General features: G+C 43.0%; 1 protein-coding gene across 2 annotated transcripts in view; it reads left to right on the forward strand.

The window, feature by feature from the left end:
• Positions 1 to 7998: 7998 nt before the first annotated feature.
• The window catches only part of OPTN (optineurin), a 60066-nt gene continuing 42779 nt past the window's right edge, over positions 7999 to 25285 (forward strand). For both annotated transcript variants that reach the window (XM_006776165.2, XM_006776166.2), the window contains exons 1-5: positions 7999 to 8203; positions 15687 to 15863; positions 16536 to 16738; positions 21730 to 21912; positions 23848 to 23921. In XM_006776165.2, coding sequence (XP_006776228.1) covers positions 15698 to 15863; positions 16536 to 16738; positions 21730 to 21912; positions 23848 to 23921 — 626 coding nt within the window. In that variant the 5' untranslated portion in view covers positions 7999 to 8203; positions 15687 to 15697. The remainder of the gene's footprint in view (positions 8204 to 15686; positions 15864 to 16535; positions 16739 to 21729; positions 21913 to 23847; positions 23922 to 25285) is intronic.

Below are 25285 nucleotides of genomic sequence, written 5' to 3' on the forward strand. Positions count from 1 at the left end.
ACTGTGGCAGCAGCGTGAGCTAACTAAGATAGTTTCCATTGTTTACTTACCTTTCTGTATGAGGCTAATGGTGACCTTAACCCCATATAGGGCACGATTTCTAACATTTTCTTTCCATTCTTTCAAGGGTAATCTATATATATAAAAGGCTAAGCAACCATCTGACTTGTAACTATGATGCTCACTGACCACCAGAGGGTAGATGCTCAGCGCAGGAGCTACTGAGATGCAGTGACTTGGCAGTGGCGGTTCTCGGGTGATGCACCTGGAACCAGAGAGGAGGGAGCCTGATTCTGGGGTGAATTAGCCGAGAACTGACCTCTCATAATCCGGGACCCCTCGGGGGATGTCAGAGAGCCAGTTTTGGCTGATTACCCACAGGCCAGGGCAAGGGACTTCACTGGTGCACAAATCCATGCACTGGGCCTCTAGTTATATATAACATAGTATATAGTATACATATATACTATATTGATTCTGTTTCTCTGAAGAACCCTGATTAATACGAAAGTAAAGATGCCTGAAATTAAGGTAATTTGGCATCCACTAAAATAGGACACCAAATATAATGGACCAAAAGGAATTCCTATTTTTTCAAGCTGGAAGGAATCTAAGAGATCATTTGTCCCAGTCCCTTCACCTCATTAATGAAGAGGTCAAGCCCAGGGCAATCTGTCCCTTCCATTCAGGCTGAGCCCAGGTAGCCCGACACACAGGCCTGTGCCCTCCACTCCATTATGCACTTCTGAGAAGTGAGACACCTCATTTTGAACAAAAACTGAGATGGAAAAAAGACAAATCACATGTGTCAACACTGACAGATAAATTATTTAATCAGACGCAAGAAACTATGTAGAAAATGAGACACCCAGGCTATTTCTCACTCCTCAAGCACACAGAGAAGATAATGGTAATGCTTTTCAGACCATGACAAAGAATGGTAGTGTCTTAAGTGATTGTTTTCCCAAATCACTGGCTCTGGCTAATTAATACTTATCAGAAAAATTTGCTCCAGGAACTTTTAACACTTTTACAGCAAAACAAGGAAAGAAGGATTTAATGTGTAATCTATGCTCTGCTTTGATTTGGTAGAAAAAGTGGCAGGTACTAAGCTTCTGTGTATACATAATAGGAAAGGAGTAGGAAGTAATTAATAAGTAGTAGTAGTAATACATTATCTTTATTTAATATTCACAGAGGACCAACAATCACCTAAAGGATAAACACTGGACTCCTTCCCAGTGAGTATGCTGTTTCACAATTTAGAGAAGTGGGACAAAGGATAAGAAGGAAGATCACCCACCCCTGCCCCCAACACACACACACACACACACACACACACACACACACACACCGCACACATGTTATGCTCTGGCTTTTCATACAGCAGAGCCATTGTTCCTCTGTCACAAGATACTTTGCTGAGGCTGCAAATTGGCGGCAGGTTAGACCCTAAGCCAGAGCCTCTTTCTGGTGGAAGCCTTTACTGCAACCTCACTTCTCACACAAGCAGATGCCAGATATCTGTAAGAGCAAAGTGACCTGTCAGAGCTTATAGAGGGTAGCCCATAAGTCACTTTACCATTTAAAAATTGAATAAATTTTCTGTTTGATAATTTTTCCTATTTATTTTTTTATACTATAAAGTACAGAAAATGGGAATTTTTAAACTATGTATGAAAAATGTCACGTAAATGACCTCCATTTTCTGCGTTGCAAGCACAGGCTCTTTCTATGGCATTTTCCATGGCGGCTCTTATTATATCTGGCCCCAGCACTTGGTTTTCTTCCTGAATGTTGTCCTTAGGCTGCTGGATAAGCCTGGGATTGAATTCATGCACCAACTGCACCTTGTATGGGTACATGTTACATTTGTTTACATGCACTGTAACGAAATCTGTTAGATTCCAAGCTCGGGAGACCGTCTTCTGAGTGGACTTTGCTGGTTCTTCCTGAATGCTCTGCTGCACACACTCAGTGTTTTCCTGCACATGTACAAACATGATCTCCAGATTGAGGCTAACTAACAGACCCCTATTGCTGGAACGTTGAACCAAGTGACATATTGCTGGTTTTGTGGGTGGATTTCTGATATGGAAATAGCACATGTATGTTGTCTGTGTTAGAACAATGGGGTGCTGATTTTCAAAATAAAATTTAATGATTTTTATGTGTTACTCCATTGTGAAGTTTTCCATACTAAATTTCCAGGGAACAAATTTTCAAAATCTGAAAAAATAAATTTTTTAAAAAGTGCCAAAAATGTTATTAAATTTTTAAATGGTAAAGTGATTTATGGGCCACCCTGTGCATGCACTAGTCTGAGTCCCCCTGTAATTACCTAGTTATTAATAATTAGGGGCCCAGTGCACAAAATTCGTGCACTGGCGGGGAGTGGTCCCTCAGCCCAGCCTGTCCCCTCTCACATACTAGGAGCCTTCAGAGGATGTCCTACTAACGGCTTAGGCCCGCTCCCTGATCCCCTTGGGGAGCAGCCTAAGCTGCAGTCTGGCCTCCCTTAGTGGAAGGCGACCAGGCTGATCAGGGGAAGGCACCAGCCCCATCACCCTGACACTGCTGCCGGCTGCCACATGGCTGCCTGCCCTCAGCCCTTGCAACGGCCCAGCTTTGTCCAGAAGGACATCTGGAAGGTCGTTCAGCTATTCGGTCTAATTAGCATATTAGCTCTGTATTATATAGGATGTTATAGGGTTACTATTAAAACCCAAGATCACCTTTTTTGAATTCTTATTACCCAAGTTACTAAAAATATTACCAGTGGCATACAGCTTAGCCAATGAGAGATCAGAAAAGGTGTTTCCTCTGTAGTTCACACCAATTGCCATCTCTGCCCTCCGCCCAGACCTGACGCCTCTGGCCGAGGCTTTAGGTTTGGGCAGGGACCCCCCACAGCTCGGTTGGCTGGCTCGGCCCCTTCCCAGGAGCCCCCTGGCTCAGGCCCTTCCTATGCTGCTCAGGGCCCACACGGGGCCTACCTTGGAGTGACCTGCGTGCCGATGATGTTCCTGGGACCCAGGCCGCTGGGCGCCTATGTATGCAAATTAACCACCATCTTTGTTGGGTTAATTTGCATACTCATCCGATCGGCTGGTGAGCATAACAGAGTGACACCAATTTGCATGTTTCTCTTTTATTACTGTAGATAGGAAAGGCACAAATGGGAAAGCCAACCATTACAGGCCTGCCAAGAAGCCACAACTTTGCAGTCTCTCGGGAACCACCAGCCTATTCCCTACAAAACACTAGGGGAAGGGGTCTAACAAAAGGAAGACAGACACAGGCCCAGTAAAGTTGGGGTGACATTGGGAAGGTACTTGCCTGTCAGTCAAACCCAGGGACATAGATGGTTGGCCAGAATGGCATGGCCACTGCAAGTATGCAAAAATTTGGGAATACATAATCTCCTAAACAAAGGAGTTTTCTCTCTTGTTGCTCTTGTGTCTATTGGCTGTGGCTCATTCTTGGCTTCCTTGCACTCACCCATGTTTCCTTTATAGCCTTGTAGCCCTGTGACCCCCACACATGGTGGACTAATGGACTGAAGCAGAAAACACAGCTGAACTATCCTGATGTTGACTAACCACTACTCCAACATGGAAAGGAAACTCTGGACATCTGCCTCTGATTATAGCTCTACTGAAACCTCAGCTACACTTTTTCAATGACTGGACAAAGAAAAATGGGACCTCGGAAACTCAGGGATGTAATTCCACAGGAAAAAAAATCACTCATTCCCCTGTGCAAGTCTCAGAAAATTCTTTTTTTCAGGGTATCGCAAGAATTCCACTCCCACAGGCAACTGAAGGAGATGAGACCCTCTCCCCTCTACTAGCACCTGCTTCCAATTTGGGTAGGTGTATACATAGGAACTGCATTGCTGGGTCATGTGGCTCCTTTTTGAGAAACCCATACTCAGAATATTTGGAGACAATGGTAAATTGAATCTAACTAAAGCTCAAAGAAAGCCCAGACCCAGCTCAGCTACAGAGTAGATGCTGGTCCAACAGAGGAAGGAGCATACCCTTTATAAGACAATATGATTATTTGCCGCATGCTCTAGTATTCTCTTTTGTGTTTTTGCAATTCTACTGAAGTATATACTTCCCATACCAAAAAATGTATCCATTGTAAGTGTACAAGTCAGCGATTTTTTTTTATTACAAAGGGTATTACATATGTGTCCATCCCCCCCCCGCCCTAAAAGTCAGCGATTTTTAATTATTCTAATAGAGTTGTGAAATCATCATTACAATCTAGTTTTAGAATATTTTTATCACCCCCAAAATACCCTTGAGCTCATTTGCAGTCAAAACCACTCCCAGCCCCAGGCAACCACCGGTCTGCTTTCTGTCTCTCTGTTTCCATTTTCCAAAAACACTTCCTCTCTATGGAATCACAGCATAGGTAGATCTATACTATAGGTAGATCTTTTTGATCTGATGTCCCTAGTGTGAATATTAATTTACTAGCTCAGATGTACATGAAAAATAGTACATATCTTTATCTCCACCCAGCCCATGGAGGGGTGCAGGGACATCCACTGTCAGGTATCACTGGGGTTGGCGTGGAGGCTCTCCTTTTCTGGGGGCATGTGAAAATCCAGGAGAGCTTTTGGTACCATTGGGAATCAGGGCTGTTTGTTCTTTAGCCCATTAACTTAAATGCTGATATCATCATTACCCAACATATGGGTTCTTCAAAGGAGAAGGCAGGTTGCTCTGTTATTTCCAATGACAAGCCTGTATCTGCCAAAGCTGTGGGACCAGGTTTCCAAGGTCCAAGGGACGCATCACAGAGCTTTGTGGTGTCGAGAGCTTGCCATGAGTCCTGGTGCTATCGGGGCTGAGGCTTGAGTCCCTGATGCTCTGGAGACCACCAACCCCTAACCCTTCCATTCTGGAGGAGTCCCTTGTCCCTCCCACTGTTGTGAAAGCCCCCCATCTCATCCTGCCTCTCTCCTCTCTTCCCCCAGGACAATTGGGATAGATAATTTCTTTAGTAAGGATGGGCTCTCTCTAAAGACTAGAAGAAAGGTTGGTCTCCCAAGAATCCTGCAAATGTTTTTGATCTGCTCTCTCCAAACAGAGGGAGTTAGGGAGTGGGGAGGAGCACAGAGATCGTGAAACAAGTATCTCACCAAATACTCTACCACACTGCTTTGTATTCAACTACCACAAAACCACATGGGTGGACAGCTAAAAGCATGTTATAATTGCAGTTTTCTTAGCTGCACTTAGAGTCCACGTACTCACAGAAGTGTGAGAAGAAGGAGGCACTACCATGGGCTATTCAGGCTAGAAATAGAGCTGGCGCCAACACTAGCAACTAACACCATGCACCAGGCATTGTTCTGAGCGTTTTACACATGTTATTGTTATTGGTGGGGTGTCCTCCACATCCCCCACCTGTGCTGGTGGAAGTGGAGCTCTTTGGGTGCTGTGGGAACAAGAATTTCCAGAGGCCCCCACAGGGCAATGAGGTATCACGGAAAGCTTTATTTCCGTAGAATTAAACCCCTGAGTTTCAAGGTCCTCTCTCCCTCCATCCCACCATGGAAGAAGTCCCATTTTTGTCTTTAGCAGATCTAGGATTAAAGCCAGTGTCCAGAGTTTTCATTCCATATCGAAGCACAGGCCAGCCCAGCATCTGGCTGGCTTAGCTTGTGTTCCCAGCTGCAGTCCATTGCGTGTGGGGTCCACATGGCCATGGGCCATGCAGCTTAGGGCCATATGGCAGGCTCGCATGGGTCATGGAACAAGCGAGTGCAAGGAAGCAGGAGCGAAGCAAGAGGAACAAGAGAGGAAACTCTTCTGTCTGAGGATTATGTATTTCCAAATTTTCGTGGGCTTGCATTGGGGTCCACCCTTCTAAGCAATGATCTTTGTTCCCAGGAAGACTGACAAGCAACATCTTCCCTGTGCATCCTGACGATGTCACTGTGCACGCTCCCATTTCTCTTCCCCCAGTGGTTTGCAGGGAATGGACCTGTGCTTCCCTGAGGGGTGTAAATTCACAGCTTCCTGGTGAAGCTGCCCAGATGGCCATGCTTATAATGTCTGACTTCCCCTTTGCTTTCTTCCTATTATTAATATTGATAACTAGCTATTATGCTGGTAACATTGTTCCTTTAATCCCCGCAATGACTTTAGGTAGTAAGTGCTGTAGATCCATATCCTTTAATTTAAAGCCTTTGGAGCAAGCTCAGATTCAAAATTGTTCGGATTTTAGCAAGGCAACACATGCATGTAATTGATATAACTTAACTTCCCAAGAGGGTCTGAAGCACCCTCATACAAACTAATTAATGTGCCTTCACTGAAACAAATAATCACAAGATATAAAGACTGTATAAGGTTTATATTAGTTTAGGTCAAGTTTTGTCTCCAAATGAATTCATAAAGGCTTTAGTTCTCAAAACTGTTTAGATTTTAGATCTGTATTATAGCTTTCATTTAACAGATAGAGAATGAGGTACAGCAAGAGTAGGTAGGTAATCTGTCCAAGGTCACATAGCTAAGAAGTGATGGGGGGTCCTCAAGGATTTGGAGGCACCCTGCTGGGAGCAAGTTGTTCAGGAGAAAACTACGTTGACCACTTTCTCTACCAGAAACTCACTTCCAACCTTCCCCCTCTACAGCTTTGGCATCCTTCTGTATGACCTTCCACCCCACCTCACCCCATCCCCCAGCTTCTCTAATACTCATTTTATCTCACCTTAATATGGTTTAAAATAGCAAGAAGCCCAGTGGAGTGTGCCTCACTGGGGCGCCTCTAACAGGCCCAGGAGGGACCCTCGGGAATTGGATCTGGGAGCAGTTAAGACTTGCAAGCCACCCTACCCTGGGTTAAATTCAGGGTGGGTGAAGGGGAGTTCCCCTGGAGTAGGCAGTCTAGATAGCAGGAAGCTGAATCCCACGGGGATGCCAGGAAAAAGGAATCTGCCTTTTCTCATTTGCATTAGGATCCAACCCCAAAAGCCCCGCCTTCCATTTCTTTCCAACTAGTGAACAGCATGGACATGCAACTACATGCTGCGTATTCCCACTGATTTCAGCAGCAGCAGCAGCAGCGCCTTCATTCATAAATCAATTTCTTCCTGGTAAGATGTCCTTCTTAGTCTTCAGCACAAACAGGCTCTCAGACTCTCTCTCCCGGACCACCTGGGACCCGCCCTGATTTCTGTTTTCTTGTCTTGTTTTAGATTGTTGCCTGCCGGGTGCACAGGCTGCACCACCTTGGCCAAGACCTACACACACACACACACAGTGATCAGATGCCTTCTGTGCCCCTGTCCTCATCCTTGCTCATTCATCCCTGCTCTCGGTGCTTAGGATGCAAACTAGGGCACTTCCCCTCCTTCCTCATCCTCTAGTTTCCTCCCTTTTAAATCTGTCTAATCCAGAGGCATCCTCCCTGCTCTGGTCTAGTAGATCCATGCTCCTGCTTCCCAGGTGCAATCCAGGTCAATCCAGTAACCCCTCTCCCTCGGTCAGCTGAAGCACACCGGTGTCAAAGTTGGCCTGCTCCCTAGGAGCAAGTGCCCAGCAAGTGCAAGCTTTTTGTTTGTAATTAAAGGTCTAGTTTAAGGTCAAAATTGGATGGAAAGCCACGCATGCTCAGTTAACTATATCCAAATGTAAGACTTTTAACAGAGATTGAAGCCTCTTTCCAAAGATTCCTGGGACCACCCTCTTTCCATGGGATCTGGCCTTCCATAGGGCCCCCTTCGGGGAAGACCGAGTCCGCGTGCTTGATTTAATTAATAATTTATTTTAATTCACTTCATCCGTCACGGTCACACTGACACCTAGGCAGGCGGTGGCTCTGAGTCCTCGCCTGAACCCGGAGCGAGCTGTGGGGATGGGTCGCTGCAGGCCTGTTCCCGGTGAAAAGAGGGGCAGGACATTTGGGCGGGGCCTCTGGGGGGCGGGGTCTTCGCCAGGGCCGGGGCGGGGCTTGAGGAGGGGCACGGCCTGGAAATTCCCCGGCGGAGACTGGAGGCCCGCGCGGCCGGCAGTCAGCTGAGCGCCGCTGGGCGGAGTCGGAAAGGTTCCCGACTGCTCGAGGCTCCCCGAGTCCCTGCTGCCGGTCCCCGGCGGCGTCTGCATCCCGTCCGGAGTCCTCCCCCAGCGGGCGCGATGCCGAGGAAGCCGTGAGGAGTGAGGCGAGAGCGCGGGCGCCGGTGCGGGCAGGGGGACAGGGGCTGGGCGGGGCGGCGACTCCTCCTCTGCCCAGGAAGCTCTTCCCGCAGCCCCTTCCCTGCCGCCCTGCGCCAGCAGGGGTGTGGGTGGAGAGGGGGTGGGGTGCCCCTCGGGTGGGCAGGTTTCCGGGTCCTGGCGGAGCCTGGCCTGGTGGGAAAGGGCAGCAGAGCGGCAGTCCCCAGCGCCCTTACACCTTTTACTGGCCTGGCGAACTGCGGGTGACTTAGTCTGCGGGTCAGGAGGGTGTTGCAGCGGTTCTCAACCTGTGGGTCGCGACCTCTTTGGGGGCCGAACGACCCTTTCACAGGGCTCGCCTAAGACCACCCTGCATATCAGATATTTACATTACGATTCATAACAGTAGCAACATTACAGTTATGAAGTAGCAAAGAAAATAATTTTATGGTTGGGTCACAACATGAGGAACTGTATTTAAAGGGCCAGAAGGTTGAGAACCATTTAGAGGTTGACTCCCTCAGGTTGGGAATGATTAAACAGCCAGTTCCTCATTAGAAGGGAAGTGGTTAAGGGTACACCTTTGGAAGACGTAAACGCTAAAATGTACTCTGGCTTTATGAGATGGCCAGGAAAACTAAAGAACAAGTGACCTCTCCCTAAGGTGGGGGATACCGAACAGCTGGAAGGAATCTTCATAAACCGCAAATCTTAGAGAGAGAGAGAGAGAGAGAGAATGAGAGAGAATATTTGATGAGACAGGAATTGGTTTTACTGTCTTAGTGTATAAGCTGGAGGCAGTAAACATCTCTAAGAGAAAGTGAAACCTAGATCTGGGTTTGCTACCTCCACCAGGAAAATGGTTGTATGAAATGTATGCCACGAGCTGTTTAAAGGTGAAATGGAAACCCAAACTGTAGGACAGTAAGGTGGTGTTAGGGCATCAAAAGCCTCAGATCTGAGCACGTGGCACTTAGAAGAGCCACCTTGCTCTTTGCCTGGGGGCCCTGGCTGACCCCCCAGGATGTGCCCAGTTTGTAGTGGACTGGGGAGAGCCAGGGCAGAGGCCAAGCTCAGAGTCTGCCCTGGAATGGACTAGGCAAGTGAAGTTTAAATGTAGCCCATAGAGAAAGGACAACCATTAGAGTCTTTGGGGGTGATCGATCTGTTTTCCTACAGGGCCAGTTTAGTTATTCTTTATGTATTGTGAATAACTTTATAAAAGTAGTATCTTTTTTTGTAATTGACCTCAGATTGCATCTTATGCTATGGAACCCAATGAAACCCCCCAAAAAACAAACTTTATTCTTGAAAGGAATTTGTCACTATTATCTTCCCATGGAACCCCCTCCCACCCCCTTTAAGTAGAACTAGCACATGGGTACTCTCTTCTCTGCTTTTCTCTGAATTTTATAGAGATTTGGACTGTTCGTTATATTCTTTGGAATCTATAGAATAGTAAATCCAAAGAAAAGGAAAATAAATTAAACTTTGTTTTCTTTAAAATAAAATCTATATCAAAATGAAGGAAAAAAGTTTTATTATAAGTTTTCATTGTTTTCACTTTGATATATGTATGAAGATTGAATAATAGAATATGTGTTATGAAATGATATCCAGGTACCTTTGTAGTGATATAAACAAAAAACAGCACCAATTTTCAAAGTAAGTTTTTAAAAAATTGAGTTTAAAAATCTGGAAATGAGTGCCATAGAACTGTAGAAAAACTCGTGATACTAGAATGCCCGGTTGTCATCTACACAGCAGGAAGTGTTTTACTGGTGTTAGACTTGAAAATACCTTGTTAAACTGTATTTTCATTTTATTTCAACAAACACTTACTGAGAGCCTGCTGTGTGCCAGTCTCTAGGAAGAATAAAATAGAGATCTTGGCTTAAGTTTGACAGAGAGATGGACTAGCGTCTTTGCTTTGCAGAAAAGGGCCAAAGAGATGGAATACACAAAGTGCTATTGGGTGCTCAAAGGAAAGAACAGTTGCTTTCACATAGGACATCTGTTTGAGCTGAATATTGAACTGTCCAGTGGGTGTTTGCCAGGGCACAAGGGGGCCAGCATTTCAGGCAGAGAGCAGAACAGATACAAGGGTACAGAAGCAAAAGGGTGCAGGGAATTGTCCCTGAAAGGCTGTATTTATCTTGCTCCGGGGCTGGAACTCTGTCTGGTATGGGAAGGGTTTTAAGCAGTCAGCTGAGCTCGTACTAGAAAAGAAACCATGGAGGAAATGAGGCTGCGATGAAAAGAGGTGAGAGTCAGACCTTGTAGGAGGCTATGAAAATTCATTCAGCAATTATTGGTTGAATCCCCAAATATGTCAAGTTGTGTTCTAGGTGTGGTGGACACAGCAGTGGACAAAATAGGTAAAAATCCTGTACTCTTTGGAGTGCAATGTTGCTGTAGTCCAGACAAGACAAGAAGGGCCCAAGCTAAGCTGGTGGGATGGAGAGAAGGTGGAAGTGATAGCATTAATATATTAGACTCGGGGGGGAAAGGGAATGGGAAGAATCGATCATAACTCCTAGGTTCCTGCCTGGGATGATAAGGTAAAATCTATTTCCATTTTCTGTATGTTAGCAAACTACAAAATCAGAATACTATTTCTATTACAAAAGGTGAGGCTTTTCTTACCCTCATAGTAGGATACGCAGTTTTTCTTTTTCCAGGATGGTGATGGGTTTAGTTGATGTGATCTTGGAATCTTACTCGGCCTCCTGTGAACCCAAACCAGAATTTGCCCATAGCCAGCTATGGTCTCCAATCAACAAATACATTTTTACTCTTTAAACCTAATTTATCCTCTTGATGACAGACTCATAGAGAAGAGACTGGGGGTGTAGGGGATAAGCACAAAAGAAGAAAAAAAAGAGAGAAAACTCATGGATATGGATAACAGTGTGGTGATTTCCGCAAGGCAGGAGGGGAGGTGTAGAGGGAAGTGGAGGAGGTTATAGGGGGATAAATGGTGATGGACGGAGACTTGACTTGGGGTAGTGAACACACACACAATACAGTATACAGATGGTGTCTTGTGAAATTGTGCACCTGAAATCTATGTAATTTGGTTAACCATTGTCACCCCAATAAATTCAATAAAAAGGAAAAAAACTAATTTATTCACTAGGAGATTGAACCTATGAATACTTAATCAGCAAATCTGGAGAATCAGCCACACCAGTGTTAGGGCCTGGGCTTATTCTGTATATGCCTGTTGGTCTAATGTCCAGTGGGTAGAAGTCAGTATAAAGCAGATTTCAAAATGACTTTCTGACAATCAGAGTTATCCTGTAATATAATGAGCAGTTGCCTGCTAAGGTCGTTGCTCATATTTTCTATTATTGAAATCATTCAAGCCTTTTCAAGACATTCTTGCACTGAATAAAGGAGTTGGACTGCATCATTTTTAAGGCCAACTCAGGAATGAGACTTAAGCTCATGCTTACAAAGTCAAGTCATTGCTATAATGACTTGACTTCTGGAATTAAGAATGATAAAAACATATAATCAGGAATTCAAATAGCAGATCTAGGAATTAAATCTAGGAGATTGTGCTTTGGATCTTATACCTTCCAGCTAGTTCTCATTCTTTCTCATTGGCAGAATCTTGACAAATCCTGTGCTAAATTAATTCACCTCTTTGTAGTTAAATATCACCTTTGCTTACAAATGACACATTTCAGATCCAGATTAGTTGTTTTTTTATGAAAAATTCTGTTATTAGATAGAACCTTGGAATAAATGGCTTAGTTCAAATTTTCATAACCTTTGAAGTGTGTGCAAGGATTTCTAATGTATCTCTATGTTTGCTTAATTGAAAGTAGCTCAAGGTAATGTTAAAAACAGAGAATTCAGCGTCCTCTACCAATAGACAGTTCCCATATGCACTGAACTGTGATAACTCCTTATGAGGCCCTCCAAATATTCTAAAGCCATAAGTGCCCTTTGAGTCACCAAAACTGATTAAATTGCTTTTAGTAAAAATTTGGTAATAATTTACATGCTTATAATTTTTGTTTTTACATGCTTATGTTCAGCATATGTACTAACTTTTCATTTACTATGACATTTGCATTACCAAATAAATTTTCCTAACAATGCTGGGTAATGAAAAGTTTAACTAGGACAGGCACATATATTACCAGAGGCCCAGTGCATGAATTTCGTGCACTGGTAGGGTCCCTAGCATCTGCTGGCTGCCAGCCAGGTATTCCCTCCCTTCCCCCAGTTGCCTGCCGCCATTGCCGCTGCCGCCACCACCACCACCACCACTGCCAGCCAGGGCCTCCCTCCCTTCCCGTGGCCGGCCCCGCCCCCTGGTTGAACTCCTGGACAACTCCTGGTCGAGGGGACAATTTGCATACTCTGCTTTTATTATATAGGATTAGTGAGAGGGGGTATCACAGCCGTGAAAGTGTTAGGGTGTGCTGAACGGTGTTGGTTGAACTGTGATCTTGCTAGATGCTTAAGAATACTTTTTGAGCTGAAACCAACTGTAATGATTATCATTTGCTAGACAAGTTGATAAACCATAGCAAGAGGCCAGGTGACTTCTAAAGGTCACACATCTGGTTAGTGGCACCTGGTATTTTTACTACTGTCTCAGTATAACCCTGCCTTTTTTCCTGGTGTCCTTATAAAATCTGGGCAACCTGAAAAAGTGAGAAGCATCCGTGTTAACAACTAGAACCACTTTAACTGTATTATGGTTATGTCTGAAAGCTTGGTAAAGGTACAAAGGCAAGGAAAGGAGGAAAATATCTACCCAATTTTCAAAGGAAAATCTTTCTTCCCCTCCCCCCTGCCCTCCTTCTCTCGCCTCCTTTCTCCTGTCTTTTCTCCCCTCCCCTCCTCTCTCCTCCTCTCCCCTCCCCTCCCCTCCCCCCTCCCCTCCCCTCCCCTCCTCTCTTTTTTTTCCTCTTAACCCTCTTTTGGAAAAAAACATTAAGAAGAAATGTGTGCATATAATACAGTGAAACCAAACCAATCTACAGATATCTGCTTAGACACTTTAAAAATATATTTTTTTTATTGCCCTGACTGGTGTGGCTCAGTTGGTTGAGCATCATCCCATGCACTGAAAGGTTGCCAGTCAATTCTCAGTCAGGGCACATGCCCAGGTTGTAAGTTCGTCCTGAGTCAGGATGCATATAGGATGTTTCTCTCTCACATCAATGTTTCTCTCTGTCTCCCTCTCCCTTCCTCTCTCTCTAAAAAATATCAGTAAAAACATTTGAAATATTTTTACTGATTTTTAGAAAGAGAGGAAGGGAAAGGAGATAAATAACTATCTATGTGAGGGAAACATCAATTGGCTGCCTCCTGCATGACCCCTGCTAGGGATCGAGCCTGCCACCCAGGCATGTGCCCTGACCAGGAATCAAACCAGCAACCTTTTGGTGCACAGGACAATGCCCAACCTACTGAGTCACCTGGTCAAGGCAGTAAAAGCCCATTTTTATGAAATGTTAGCACCAACATCATTCTGTGCAAAAGTGAATTTTATAGAAAGCCAGAAAAACTGCTGTTACTCAAATTATTTTTATCCAAATTATTTCATGCAAAATAATGTAGATTATTTTATTTGGAAAAACAAAAGCAGTCCATCTAGTCACCCGATGCTGAGAGAGCACACTTCAGCATTATTCCTCTTTTCTAAATGAATTAGGATGTGTAAATCGTAGATGCCTTCAAAAGGCTCACAGTTGAGTATTATGTTTTATTAGTGTTTTTTACCTCCTGAAATTGCCATCCTAATTAAGGAATTCCATGAGAATGACTTTCTTTGTGCTAGCTGCCTTAGGGAGAAGTCACGAAGGTGACAGTGTTGTGGGGCCTGCTGTCCCATCAATGGTAGCACCATCTCTGATTACCTACAAGTTCCTTCAGACCAAAGGCAGGTCGCCAGCCTCTCAGATCCAGGGGACCTCCAGAGAGCCCAGGTATCACCTCCTATTGGATTGGGAAGCACTGCCCTGCAGTCGGTGTGTAGCTGCATTTTATTACATGGACACAGAGAGAGTCCTCGTAGATGTTATGATATAGTGACAGAGCAGATAGTGCATGTCTCTCTCCTCAGCTTCCAGTGACTGATTCACTGATTCTGCAGTTCTTCATGAAAAGGCTTATTATCATCTTCATAAAGTGTGAAAAAAGAAAACGTTTGCCTAGCCTGGCCAGTGTGGCTCAGTGGCTGAGTGTTGACCTATGAACCAGAAAGTCACGGTTCAATTCCCAGTCAGGGCACGTGCCTGGGTTGCAGACTTGATCCCCAGTGTTGGATGTGCTTGAGGCAGCCAATCAATGATTCTCTCTCATCATTGATGTTTCTATCTCCCTCTCCCTTCTTCTCTCTGAAATCAATAAAAAAATATTTTTTTTTAAAATGTTTTCCGCCCTAACCGGTTTGGCTCAGTAGATAGAGTGTCGGCTTGCAGACTGAAAGTTCCCAGGTTCCCTTCCGGTCAAGGACATGTACCTTGGTTTTGGGCACATCCCCAGTGGGGAGTGTGCAGGGGGCAGCTGATTGATGTTTCTCTCTCATCGATGTTTCTAACTCTCTATCCCTCTCCCTTCCTTTCTGTAAAAAAACAATAAAATATTTAAAAAAAATGTTTTCCTATAACATGTAGCCAGTCATTAGAAGAGATTTCTATGTTTGCCCAGGTGGTAGGCCATACAGAAGTAAAGTTACAATATACTTTCTATTACTTATATCCACTTTGACCCCTCTACAAAATAAAGTGGTATTCAGACATCCTCAGAATATGCAATAATTAGGCAGGATTTTCTAGTCTTTTTAGTGGGCTTTGCAAAATTATCGAATATTGAAGCCTAAATATTCAGTCATTCCTTTATCATATTACAGGTCTTGGTCTGGAATCACCGTTTGTATTTGGTTGCGCCTCTTATTTAGTGACCTTGGGTGAGCTATGACACCTCAGTGAACCCAGCTTCCCCTGTGAAAGAGATGTATGTTGAGTTTCAATGAGGATTAGAAACTGACATGTGGCACAGTGATTAAGCATCCAAAATATGTTAGTTCCCCTTTCTTCTTAGCCTAAAATATGAAGATTATGAGCAACTTTATTGAGATATAATTCACCCCAAATATGGAGATCTGAGTTTAAAGATTTGCATGGGAAAATCAATTTAATGATACTTTGCACATGTACACAAATATATATATGGAAACCCTCTTGAATGACTTGTGTTAGGATACCTGATCATCATGATATGCCCTCTCTTCCTCCTCCATATTCCAGCTCCTCACTCCACCCCTCTGCACACCCATATACACAGACATACACATACACACTGAAGCTAGGATATACCTTTTTTGTTTAAAAGGTAGAATCATAAATGTTCAATTATATTTGGAGAGAAAGTAGGCAACTCTTGGGGTATTTATTAGCAATTGCTAATGGATTTGGGGGACTCTTGGGGACCCCTTGCAGAGGGGGGCCAGCTATTTTTCAGTTTGTAACTTTTTCATAGGAACTGCTGCCATGTCCTACCAACCACTTAACTGCCTGACTGAAATGGGGGACAGCCCCAATGAAGCCACAGGAAATGGGCCCCCCAATCTGCCTCACCCAAACCTGAACATGCTTACTCCTGAGGAGCTGCTGCAGCAAATGAAAGAACTCCTGACTGAGAACCATCAGCTGAAAGGTGAGCAGCACCTGGCACCTGGCCCCTGTGTGTCTCCGTTCATCCCAGGCCTTCCCGAACCTAATCCCTTTGTAATAAGGCTTGTAGGTGAGCTCCCTATTCTCTGTCTGAATCCCTGGGGGCAGGAAGAGTACAGCACTTAGCTTTTAGTAAGGCTAAAACAGTTTTCATTATTTACCTTTGGGTACAGGTCAGAATAAAACGTAATTTTTTTTAATCTCAGGGAAATGGCATAAAGACATTTATCCCAATTAAAAGGAAAAAGAAAGAAAAGCTGCTATTGTTTCAGTTGGTCCTAAATACTGCCTTGTTAAGAGGAAGGATTCTAATATTGAGCCATGGCTTTTGGCAGGTCCAGTGTTCGAATTTAAGAGTCACAGATGTTTGTCCGCCTAGTTAGTTATTCACAGGTACTTGTGCTATATGGAGACACCCAGGTCAATCTTACTTTATTGAGACTTTGGAGACATTAGACCTGCTAGTCCTGTCCAGAAGCAAAAACCACTCATCTTGCCACAGTCTTTCTTCTGACTGACCCTTGGGCCCAGACCCAGCATGGCATCTTTCAATTCAGAGCCTCAGGTTGAAGTGGCTTGAGGGGCGGTTTGATTCGTTAAGTCCAGTTTGTGTGACCCCCTTGTTGTGTGACCCCTTACTCTGAACCCCATACAGAAGCCATGAAGCTAAATAACCAAGCAATGAAAGGGCGATTTCAGGAGCTCTCAGCCTGGACAGAGAAGCAGAAGGAGGAACGCCATTTTTTTGAGATCCAGAGCAAAGAAGCCAAAGAGCGTCTAATGGCTGTGAGTCATGAAAATGAAAAATTAAAGGAAGAACTTGGAAAACTAAAAGGGAAAACAGAAAGGTCATTAGAGGTGAGCAGACAAATTAGTTGTGATTTTATTTTATTAATATTTGTAGTGGAATCTTATTTGTCTAGACTTCTAGATCAAACCCTTTTATGGGATTTGATGGGTGTTTTGCATTATCTTGAAAGAAATGTTCTTGCTGAGAAGATTGGTTGTGATTTTAAGGGTCATGAATAATCTCTTGTTGGGAGAAAGAAATTTGTAAAGCTTTGACCGGAATGATTTTAATCAGAAGAATGTTGAGGTTATAAATCACTATTTTGTATTCATTATAGACAGAGCAGAAGGACCTCTGCTTAGAACCGTGCAAGTGTTAGTTTTTGATGTATATCTTTGATAAAAAATTACCTTTTTAAAATTTACTGTCCTAACCAGTTTGGCTCAGTGGGTGGAGCGTAGGACTGTGGTCAAAGGGTCCCAGGTTGGATTCCGGTCAAGGGCTCGTACCTCAGTTGCAGGCTCCTCCCCAGCCCTGGTTGGGGCGCATGTAGGTGGCAACCAATTGATGTTTCTCTCACATTGATATTTCTTTCACATTGATATACTCATGGGTCTTTCCCTCTCTTTTCCACTCTCTCTAAAAATCAATTGAAAAATACCCTCAGGTGAGTATACATACATACATACATACATACCCTCAGGTGAGTATACATACATACATACATACATAAATAATAAAATAAAATTTATTATAACTCAGAATTTTTACTTATTGACCTTGCCCTTTCTCTCAGTCTAAAACTTTGCTTTAAGTTTTACATTTATTTCTGAAAAATGGTTTGACAAATGTCGTGTTGTGATAGGAGATTATATAAGGTTGCCATGTTTCATTGACCCAAATAATCTAGGAAATGTGCTCACAACCAAGACTGGGTGTCAAAGATGTTAGTGAAAAAAATAAATCAGAATACATATGAAGCCTCTGCCCATACGCTAACGCTCACTGTGTATTATTTGTTTTGGTGGCTATCTACTGTCCAAACCTGCAACTTAATAACCCTTTGGAAGATGGAGCCCTGGGTTAATTGAAGGAGATGTAATCCTGGATACCAGTGATTTTTCTTGAGACTATACTTTGAACTTTGTTGATCTGTAATTTCTTAGATGAGTAAAGAATACAGATAAATACAATGGAAAGAAAATAATGAAAAAGGGATGATATTGAATAATCTAACGAATGAAAAGTTTTTTAGAACAAGATCATAGTTTATATCAATGACCTACTCATCAACTCATGCTCATGGGACAATGAAAACATTCAGCTTTAATACATTTATATTTGTATTGGAAACGTTTCACTGTTGACAGGGTTTATCACTTCTGATGCTCCAATGTGTCTTACAGTTCCAAGAGCATTAAGTCACTTTTCTTGGGGAAATCTCTCATTGTCCAAATATTTTTGAGGTACAGTACTCTGAAGAAATGATCACCTGGAATACCTGAGTAATTTTCTGTTCTCTGGAATGAAATACCTTACATATATATCCCTTGCCTTCTGGGATGTGAGCTAACAGTTGGCTTTAGCCATTGGTGCCTATCACATTGAAACCAAAAAGGAAGCTTCCAGAAGCAGTTTGTCTACCTGAAGTAGTTTGCCTGTAGGTTTTAGAAAAAGTTGAGATCAGAATCTAAAGCTCTAGACAGCTTCTTTCAATGCAGATGATAAGTTGAAGTGAGCTACAAGCAGGACTCAGAAATGAGTCCTTGAGACAAAGCACTTGGAAGTTTGGGACAAAGAGACACTTAAAGCTCTTTAAGACTCTTGCTCATCAGCTTTCTCCCCCAAACTGTGCCTCCCAGGCCCACACCTGTCTCCTTGCCTCTTCCTTAATTTTTGTTTCATGGGTCATTTGAGATGATTTTTTAAATTTAGGCGCTCATCTTCCTGACTTAGTAAAGGTTTTAAGGCAGTGGTTCTCAACCTTCTGGCCCTTTAAATACAGTTCCTCATGTTGTGACCCAACCATAAAGTTATTTTCGTTGCTACTTCATAACTGCAATGTTGCTACTGTTATGAATCGTAATGTAAATATCTGATATGCAGGATGGTCTTAGGCAACCCCTGTGAAAGGGTCGTTCAACTGCCAAAGGGGTTGCGACCCACAGGTTGAGAACTGCTGTTTTAAGGCCTTGGACTTCTCTCATTCATGCTGACCCATCTTTGCCACTGTTTCTACAGGAAATGCCCCCCAGCCATCAGGGCTTCTCATGCCTCTGTGCCATTCCAGGCCAGGGAGCTGGAATTTCCTTTAGAGAGCTGCCTTCTGATCATCAGGGTGAGGCTGAGGCATTAATGGTCTGTCCAATTTCACTGAATTACTATACATTAGTTTTTCTAAGGAGTACTTTTTAACTCTTAATTACAGATTACTAGGCAAAGGTTATTAGCTAGACTTTTCTTCTTGGATTATAAAATGGCATAACAACCTGCACACATTGCCAGGACAGTAGGATAGAGACATTACACAAATACAGAGACCGGAAGTTGCTGTGTCCCACTAGGTCAACGGTAAGTGCTCAAAAGTAATGGCAGTGTAACAAATAGTGGAGTAGGGATTGAGATTTGGGAAAATAAACCATAAGAGTTCTGTTCCACGAAGGCAGGGAAAAGACTCCCAGTGTTAAAATGGAGAGGAACTTAAAGTGTTATCCTACAAGGTGTTTATGGGCAAATAAATAGATTCATAATTTCCCAAGGATAATTAAGAGATGCTCACAAGTGTGCAAAAAGACAATTAACCTGACAGTCCGAGATTCTAGTGTCATGGCCTCATATCACTGGTCCTCAGACACTTGTTTAAAACTCTCTTCCCAGGAACATACTTTCATAAGGAGACAGAAAATTCAAATAAAGCTCTAAAGGCTTCTTTAAAATAATAAAATAAAACTTTCTTACCTTTCTGCCAAGGTAGTGTTTTTGTTTTGTTTTTTGTTAATCCTTACCTGAGGTTATTTTTCCATTGATTTTTAGAGAGAGTGGAAGGGAAGAGGAGAGACAGAGAGAGGAACATCGATGTGAGAGAGACGCAGCAATTGGTTGCTTTAAAGGGCACGCACCCTGACCAGAATCGAACCCAGGACCCTTCAGTTTGAGGATCAATGCTTTATCCACTGAGCCAAACCAGCTAGGGCTATGCCAAGGTAGTTTTTAAAAGTCCATTCCATCAAATGTCCCCCGAGAGGTCGGGTAGATAAATGTAAAGATTCTTATGGGGCATAGTCTTGCCCTCACCTGCTTACTTCCTAATTCCAGGCTGAGCAGTGTCTTTCCTTGTATGTTTTCATTCTTTTACATGTATGTTTCCACAGTGTGAGTCATTACTGAGAGGTAGCATAAGCTTGGAGCCTTTCTTTGTCCACCTGACTTTGTTTCACAATGAGTTGCTTTTCTCTAAGGCTTGTGGTAGATTCCTGGCAAGAGACTGCTGCAAATGAAGAAGAGCATGATCTTGATGGTGGAGGGACACTTCCCTGCTACACTTTTTAATATTTCATAAACAAGCTGGCTTATGATCCAGGCACATGCCCTTCTGACACTTTTTGGTTCCACTGCTAGCCTTTGGACCTGTTTGCCACTCCTTAGGAAATGTCACAGAGGGTAAATGTGTTTGTGTGTAGGGGTCAATTTTCTAATGTGTTGCGTCCTCTGATAATCACAAGTGCATGCATTTCTGGTGGTGCAAGAGCAGTGAAGGTTTCCTGAGGAGGAAATCCGAGAGGACGAGAAGGTCACAGCTGGAAGAGGCCACAGAGACCATGGGGTACTGTCTTTCTTTCTAACTCAAGAAAACTGAGGCCAACACATGCACTGATTAGCAGAGTGCGCCAAGCAAAACACCGCAGCTAAACAGGGTCTTGCTCTTCTGACTGTCATATTCAGTAATTGCAACAGCAGGAACACAACATGTACTTAACATTAGTGAAATATTAACCTTTATTATTAATGTTTATAGGGGCTGAAATTTTTTTTTCCATTTTGTTACCAGCCTCTGAATGGTCAGTTTGCTTATTTCTCACCGGACTTAATGTTTAACAAGCTTAAAACAGCACAAGGTTTTATAGTACCCAGACTACATTCCTGGGAGAATTTTGAACCTTTCATTGTGTTTTGCCAGTACTGTATCAGGTGATATCCTTGGTGCTTTGCCTTCTGAGTAGACATGACAGGTATGGGGAGAGTGATGATGGGTATACATTTGTGTATGCGGGGAGTGGGGGGGCAAGAGGTTGAATTGTGGTAGCTTTTTGTCCTTACTTTCTAGTATTTTGGGACTATAACTTACAATTCTGCCATGACAAAGTTTGGTTGTTATTTAATTTTTTTTTTAACTTACTGCAAAAGCGGCCTGGTGGGTAGCTTGGTTGATTGGAGCATCATCCTCTACACCAAAAGGTGGTGGTTTCCATTTCTGGTCAGGGCATATGCCCAGGTTCTAGGTTAGATCCCCAGTCAGGGCGATCACTCTTTCTCTTTCATCGCTCTCTCCCCCCCCCCTCCAGCCCCCTTCTTTCTCTCCCTCTCCCTTCCTCTAAAATTGATTTAAAAATAATAAAAATAAAGCATTAAAAAGTTACTTCAGAAACACTGTCATTTTATTGAATTTATTTGGGTTAACAAAATTATACAGGTTTTAGGTGCACAAGTCTACAACACATCATATGTACACTATATTGTGTGTTCACCACCCCAAGTCAAGTCTCCATTGTAGTTGGTTGTTATGATATCAGATTATTCCAGCATGCTGAGGAAGCATGTCTTTTTTGTCATGAGGTTTAAAATTTTTTTTTATTATTTGAATACAATAAAATAATATTAAAATGTTTATTTTAAATGTTATGTCAAAATAAATTGCCAAGGAAACATGAGAATTTTTACTGTAAAGCACAGGGGATCAAGTTGTTGAGAAACTGCCTTGTCAGTGGGCATGGGGCACTGGAGTTTGATGCTGGGGCCTTAGTTTAATTCATTAATGTGCTTTCCTCTTGGTCATTTCCAGGAACCAACTGCGAACCCCCAGATCCCCGAGGCAGAAGCAGAACAGGAAATGGGACAACTGAAGACCCAAGTGTCACGACTTCAAGCTGAAAAGGCAGATCTGCTGGGCATTGTGTCTGAATTACAACTCAAGCTGAGCTCCGGAGGTCCCTCCGAAGACTCCTTTGTTGAAATAAGGATGGCTGTAAGTATTTTAGTTTTGTGTTAAGCAAATTCCAAAACCTCACCTAGGCAATTGATACAAATACCACCATTTCTTTCTCAACACAGGGAAGCTACTTAGTGGGGACATTTCAGTAGTAAAGGTAAATTGGCTCTTGTTTTTTAAGTATAACACAATGCTTGTGAGGGTTATCATAGCTGAAATGGAAAAACATCTGTTACCTTTTATGACAAAATAGCTAGTCCTTTTTTTCATCCTGACAAATCTGACATTTATGTGACTGACCTAAAAGGCAAAAGAAAAGCATAATCGTGTTCAGACCAGATCGTTCTCAAAGCTGTGTTCAGCATTTCACTTAGGTGAGCAGAATCATGATCAGATGCAGTAAATGTTTTTAAAACATTTTTTAATATTAGAACCCTCTTTTCAAACAAGGTCTTGTGAGGAACCATGGTTTGTTAAAAATAAGTGAAGAAAAGGAGCAGAGCTCTGCTGGTTGTAGAGGGAGGGACTATCTCAGCTTCTCTAACAGCAGCTACTCGGGAACCTGAGAACAGAGTTTGAAGCTGATGCTCTCTAACTCCCATTTATGTGCCACCAAAATGTCCTAGCATGTGTGCAGCACCCATCGTGGCTGTGTCTGGGTGTGTGGCAGTCCTACTAAAATCGTGGATGAACCACAAAGGACTTCCTTGCTACTAAAAAAGAGTGAGAAGAGGGGAAAAACATGTGACGGTCCAATCCTCTGTCATACACACTGTCATTTTAGCTTTGTCAAAGTGCATGTCTGATAAAGAAAAAGAGATTGTGTCTCTGCAAGAGAAAAATGTACCTTGAAGATGAGGGGACAGATGAAGGAGTTGGAGGGGCAGTTTGCAAAAAGCTAAACTACTGATGTGTCTGAAATATTAGAGGATGACTTCCTTTACTCCCTGATTCATTTGCTGCACTAAAGATTGAGAGTTGGAGAATGGCTCTTAATAACTTTGTTATCCATGTCCCCTAGTAAATCTTAGATGCATTAAAAGTGGCTGAAATTAAGAAAATTAAAATACCATTTGAAAGCACACTTTGCCCGAACATTCTTTCTGCAAGTGAGTAAAGATTAGGAAACACAAGTTTGATCGAAGAGCATTAACCTTCTGCAAATAACTGATAACATCCAGGAAGCTCTAAGGGCCTATCAGAAGTTTCCAAAGGGCTCCTGCCTCCAGGGCGCGTGGTGAGCATGGTATGTTCCCTCACTGATGAGTGACAGTTATTTTTAGTGTAAACCTGTTTTTCTTGGCTTTGCTTCTGTGAACTGGATAGCACTGCCCAAAATTTAGGAAGAATGCACACATTCAGAACTATCCGGAACATCTTTGTGCATTTTTGGAAGATTATCCTGCTACCTCATTAGAATAGAATTGTCCTTCAAGTCATTGAAGTCGTCTTAATCCTCTGGTTTCTTAAATGGCTCAAGATGCATAAGGTTTCTAATAGGAGCTGATTTTGTGTTCTGTGAGCCTTGTTCACAGAAAACTGCCTATTTTTCAACTTTGCTTCAGGAAATTCTAGCATTTTGCGTTTTGAAGGACTGTACAGGAAAGGTGTGTGGAGTAGTTGTCACTAGCTCCGTGTGACCTTAACCTAGGAAAGAAGGGAACTGCCAAAGAGAGCAGGAGATAAGCTTTCATGTTATGGGGTCAGATTGACTGTGCTGAATGAGAGGAGACCAACCTTCATCCAGATATTTATAATCCTGACAGTGCATGTGGGGTGAGGGAAGGGTACATTTCCATTCCATTTGAGTGACCGTATTTAAACATCTCACATTTAAATATTTGGTAGGCTCCTTAGGTTGAATGTCATCAAAATTCTTGATCTTTTGACTTTTTCTTTTTTTGCCTTTTCATCTTTTGATAACATTTGTCTTGTAGACGTATTATATCCCTTTCATTTCTGATTCTACAGGAAGGAGAAGCAGATGTGGCAGTGAAAGAAATCAAGACGAGTCTTGGGCCCATGAGAATTGACTCCATTGACACGTATGTGAAGAAAGACTAGGGCTGTTGGACAGGCTTACCGGACAGTCTTGTCACTTCCAGGTCCCCACTGAGAGGTCAAACATGGGCTGAAAAAGTCACTTATTTTTCATTTATACCAGGACCTCTCAAGAATGTTGAGTTAAAATGCTGTTTAATGTTGTAGCTACAACTGGCAGAGAATAAGAACAATGTTTGATGCCTTTTCAGGCTGACTAACCCTCACCCTCAAGGTGTTTCTTCTCCTTCAGATAAAAGTGAAAGACCTCTGCTTCCTAATTTGCATACAGCACAGTTTGAGCTGGACCAGGCTGCCCAGCCTGATAAGTGGGATATTTCCATTTCCTATGCCCTGTTCATTCCAGAGTACAAGCCACAGTGACTGATACTAATGGGTAATCTTCCATAGCAATGACTGTCACTGCGCAGAGTCTCTGGGTGTTTTTTGAAAGTGCCCAGGTATTTTACCTGTGGAGTCTCAAGTCAAGACTCCTAAGTACTTATTAGGAAGTAGACCTTGTAATTGATGGGGGGACTTTGAGGGGATAGTAGAAAGACTGGGCCCCTGAGACTTGCATGTAGCACTCCCCAGAGCAGGCTTTTGGCTCATCCTCTATACGCCGGTTATTACTGTATTAGTCTACAAGAAACAGACAGTTATCTGAAAGTTTCTCTAAGGATCTCTTCCCTCGTAGACTTAAAAAGGAATTATTTATCTTTATTGTAGAGGGTTTTACAGATGACCCCGTTCCCCACCTCCTAGACTTTTAATATATTTTTTCTATAACTTGATGAATGTATTTATAAAACATGAAAATGGGTTATTGTTGTTTCTGTTATGCTCCTAAGCCCTAGTATAAGGAAGAAAATAAGTATTAGCTAATACCCTTCCTTCAAGCAGAGCAATTGGCATAAATGAAAGTTATTCCCATTTTTAGTTAGAAATTCCTCAGTTTTTCTCTATATTACTTTTTTTTAATATCAGAAGACTTTACTGGAAATGGAGGGAAGGAAGGAAGCCCTGTTTGAAATTTCTAAGCCACTTCCTTCTCGTTTAGATCCATGGGCACAGACCACTTCCTCTTTCAAGCCACAGAGCTGTTTTCTATTGCAGCTTCTTTATCCTGTTTGAGACTATATTAAGGAATCAGGTAGTGATTTCTAGGTTTGCTGTTTGAGTTTAGGAGTTGTGCTGGGGTCCAACCCCAGCAGGTCCAGGGTCCCCAAAGGTGTGGACGGAGTGGGCGAAGAAGGAATGACACGGAGACAGCGTTCAGTTGATCAGCAGCCTAGCCAGGATCTCTAGCCAAGTTCTGGTCAGGATCTCCAGCGAAGCTCTGGTTAGGATCTCCAGGTTCTGTGTCCAT

Source organism: Myotis davidii, unplaced genomic scaffold (genome assembly GCF_000327345.1).
Source record: "Myotis davidii unplaced genomic scaffold, ASM32734v1 scaffold749, whole genome shotgun sequence".
Lineage (NCBI taxonomy): Eukaryota > Metazoa > Chordata > Mammalia > Chiroptera > Vespertilionidae > Myotis > Myotis davidii.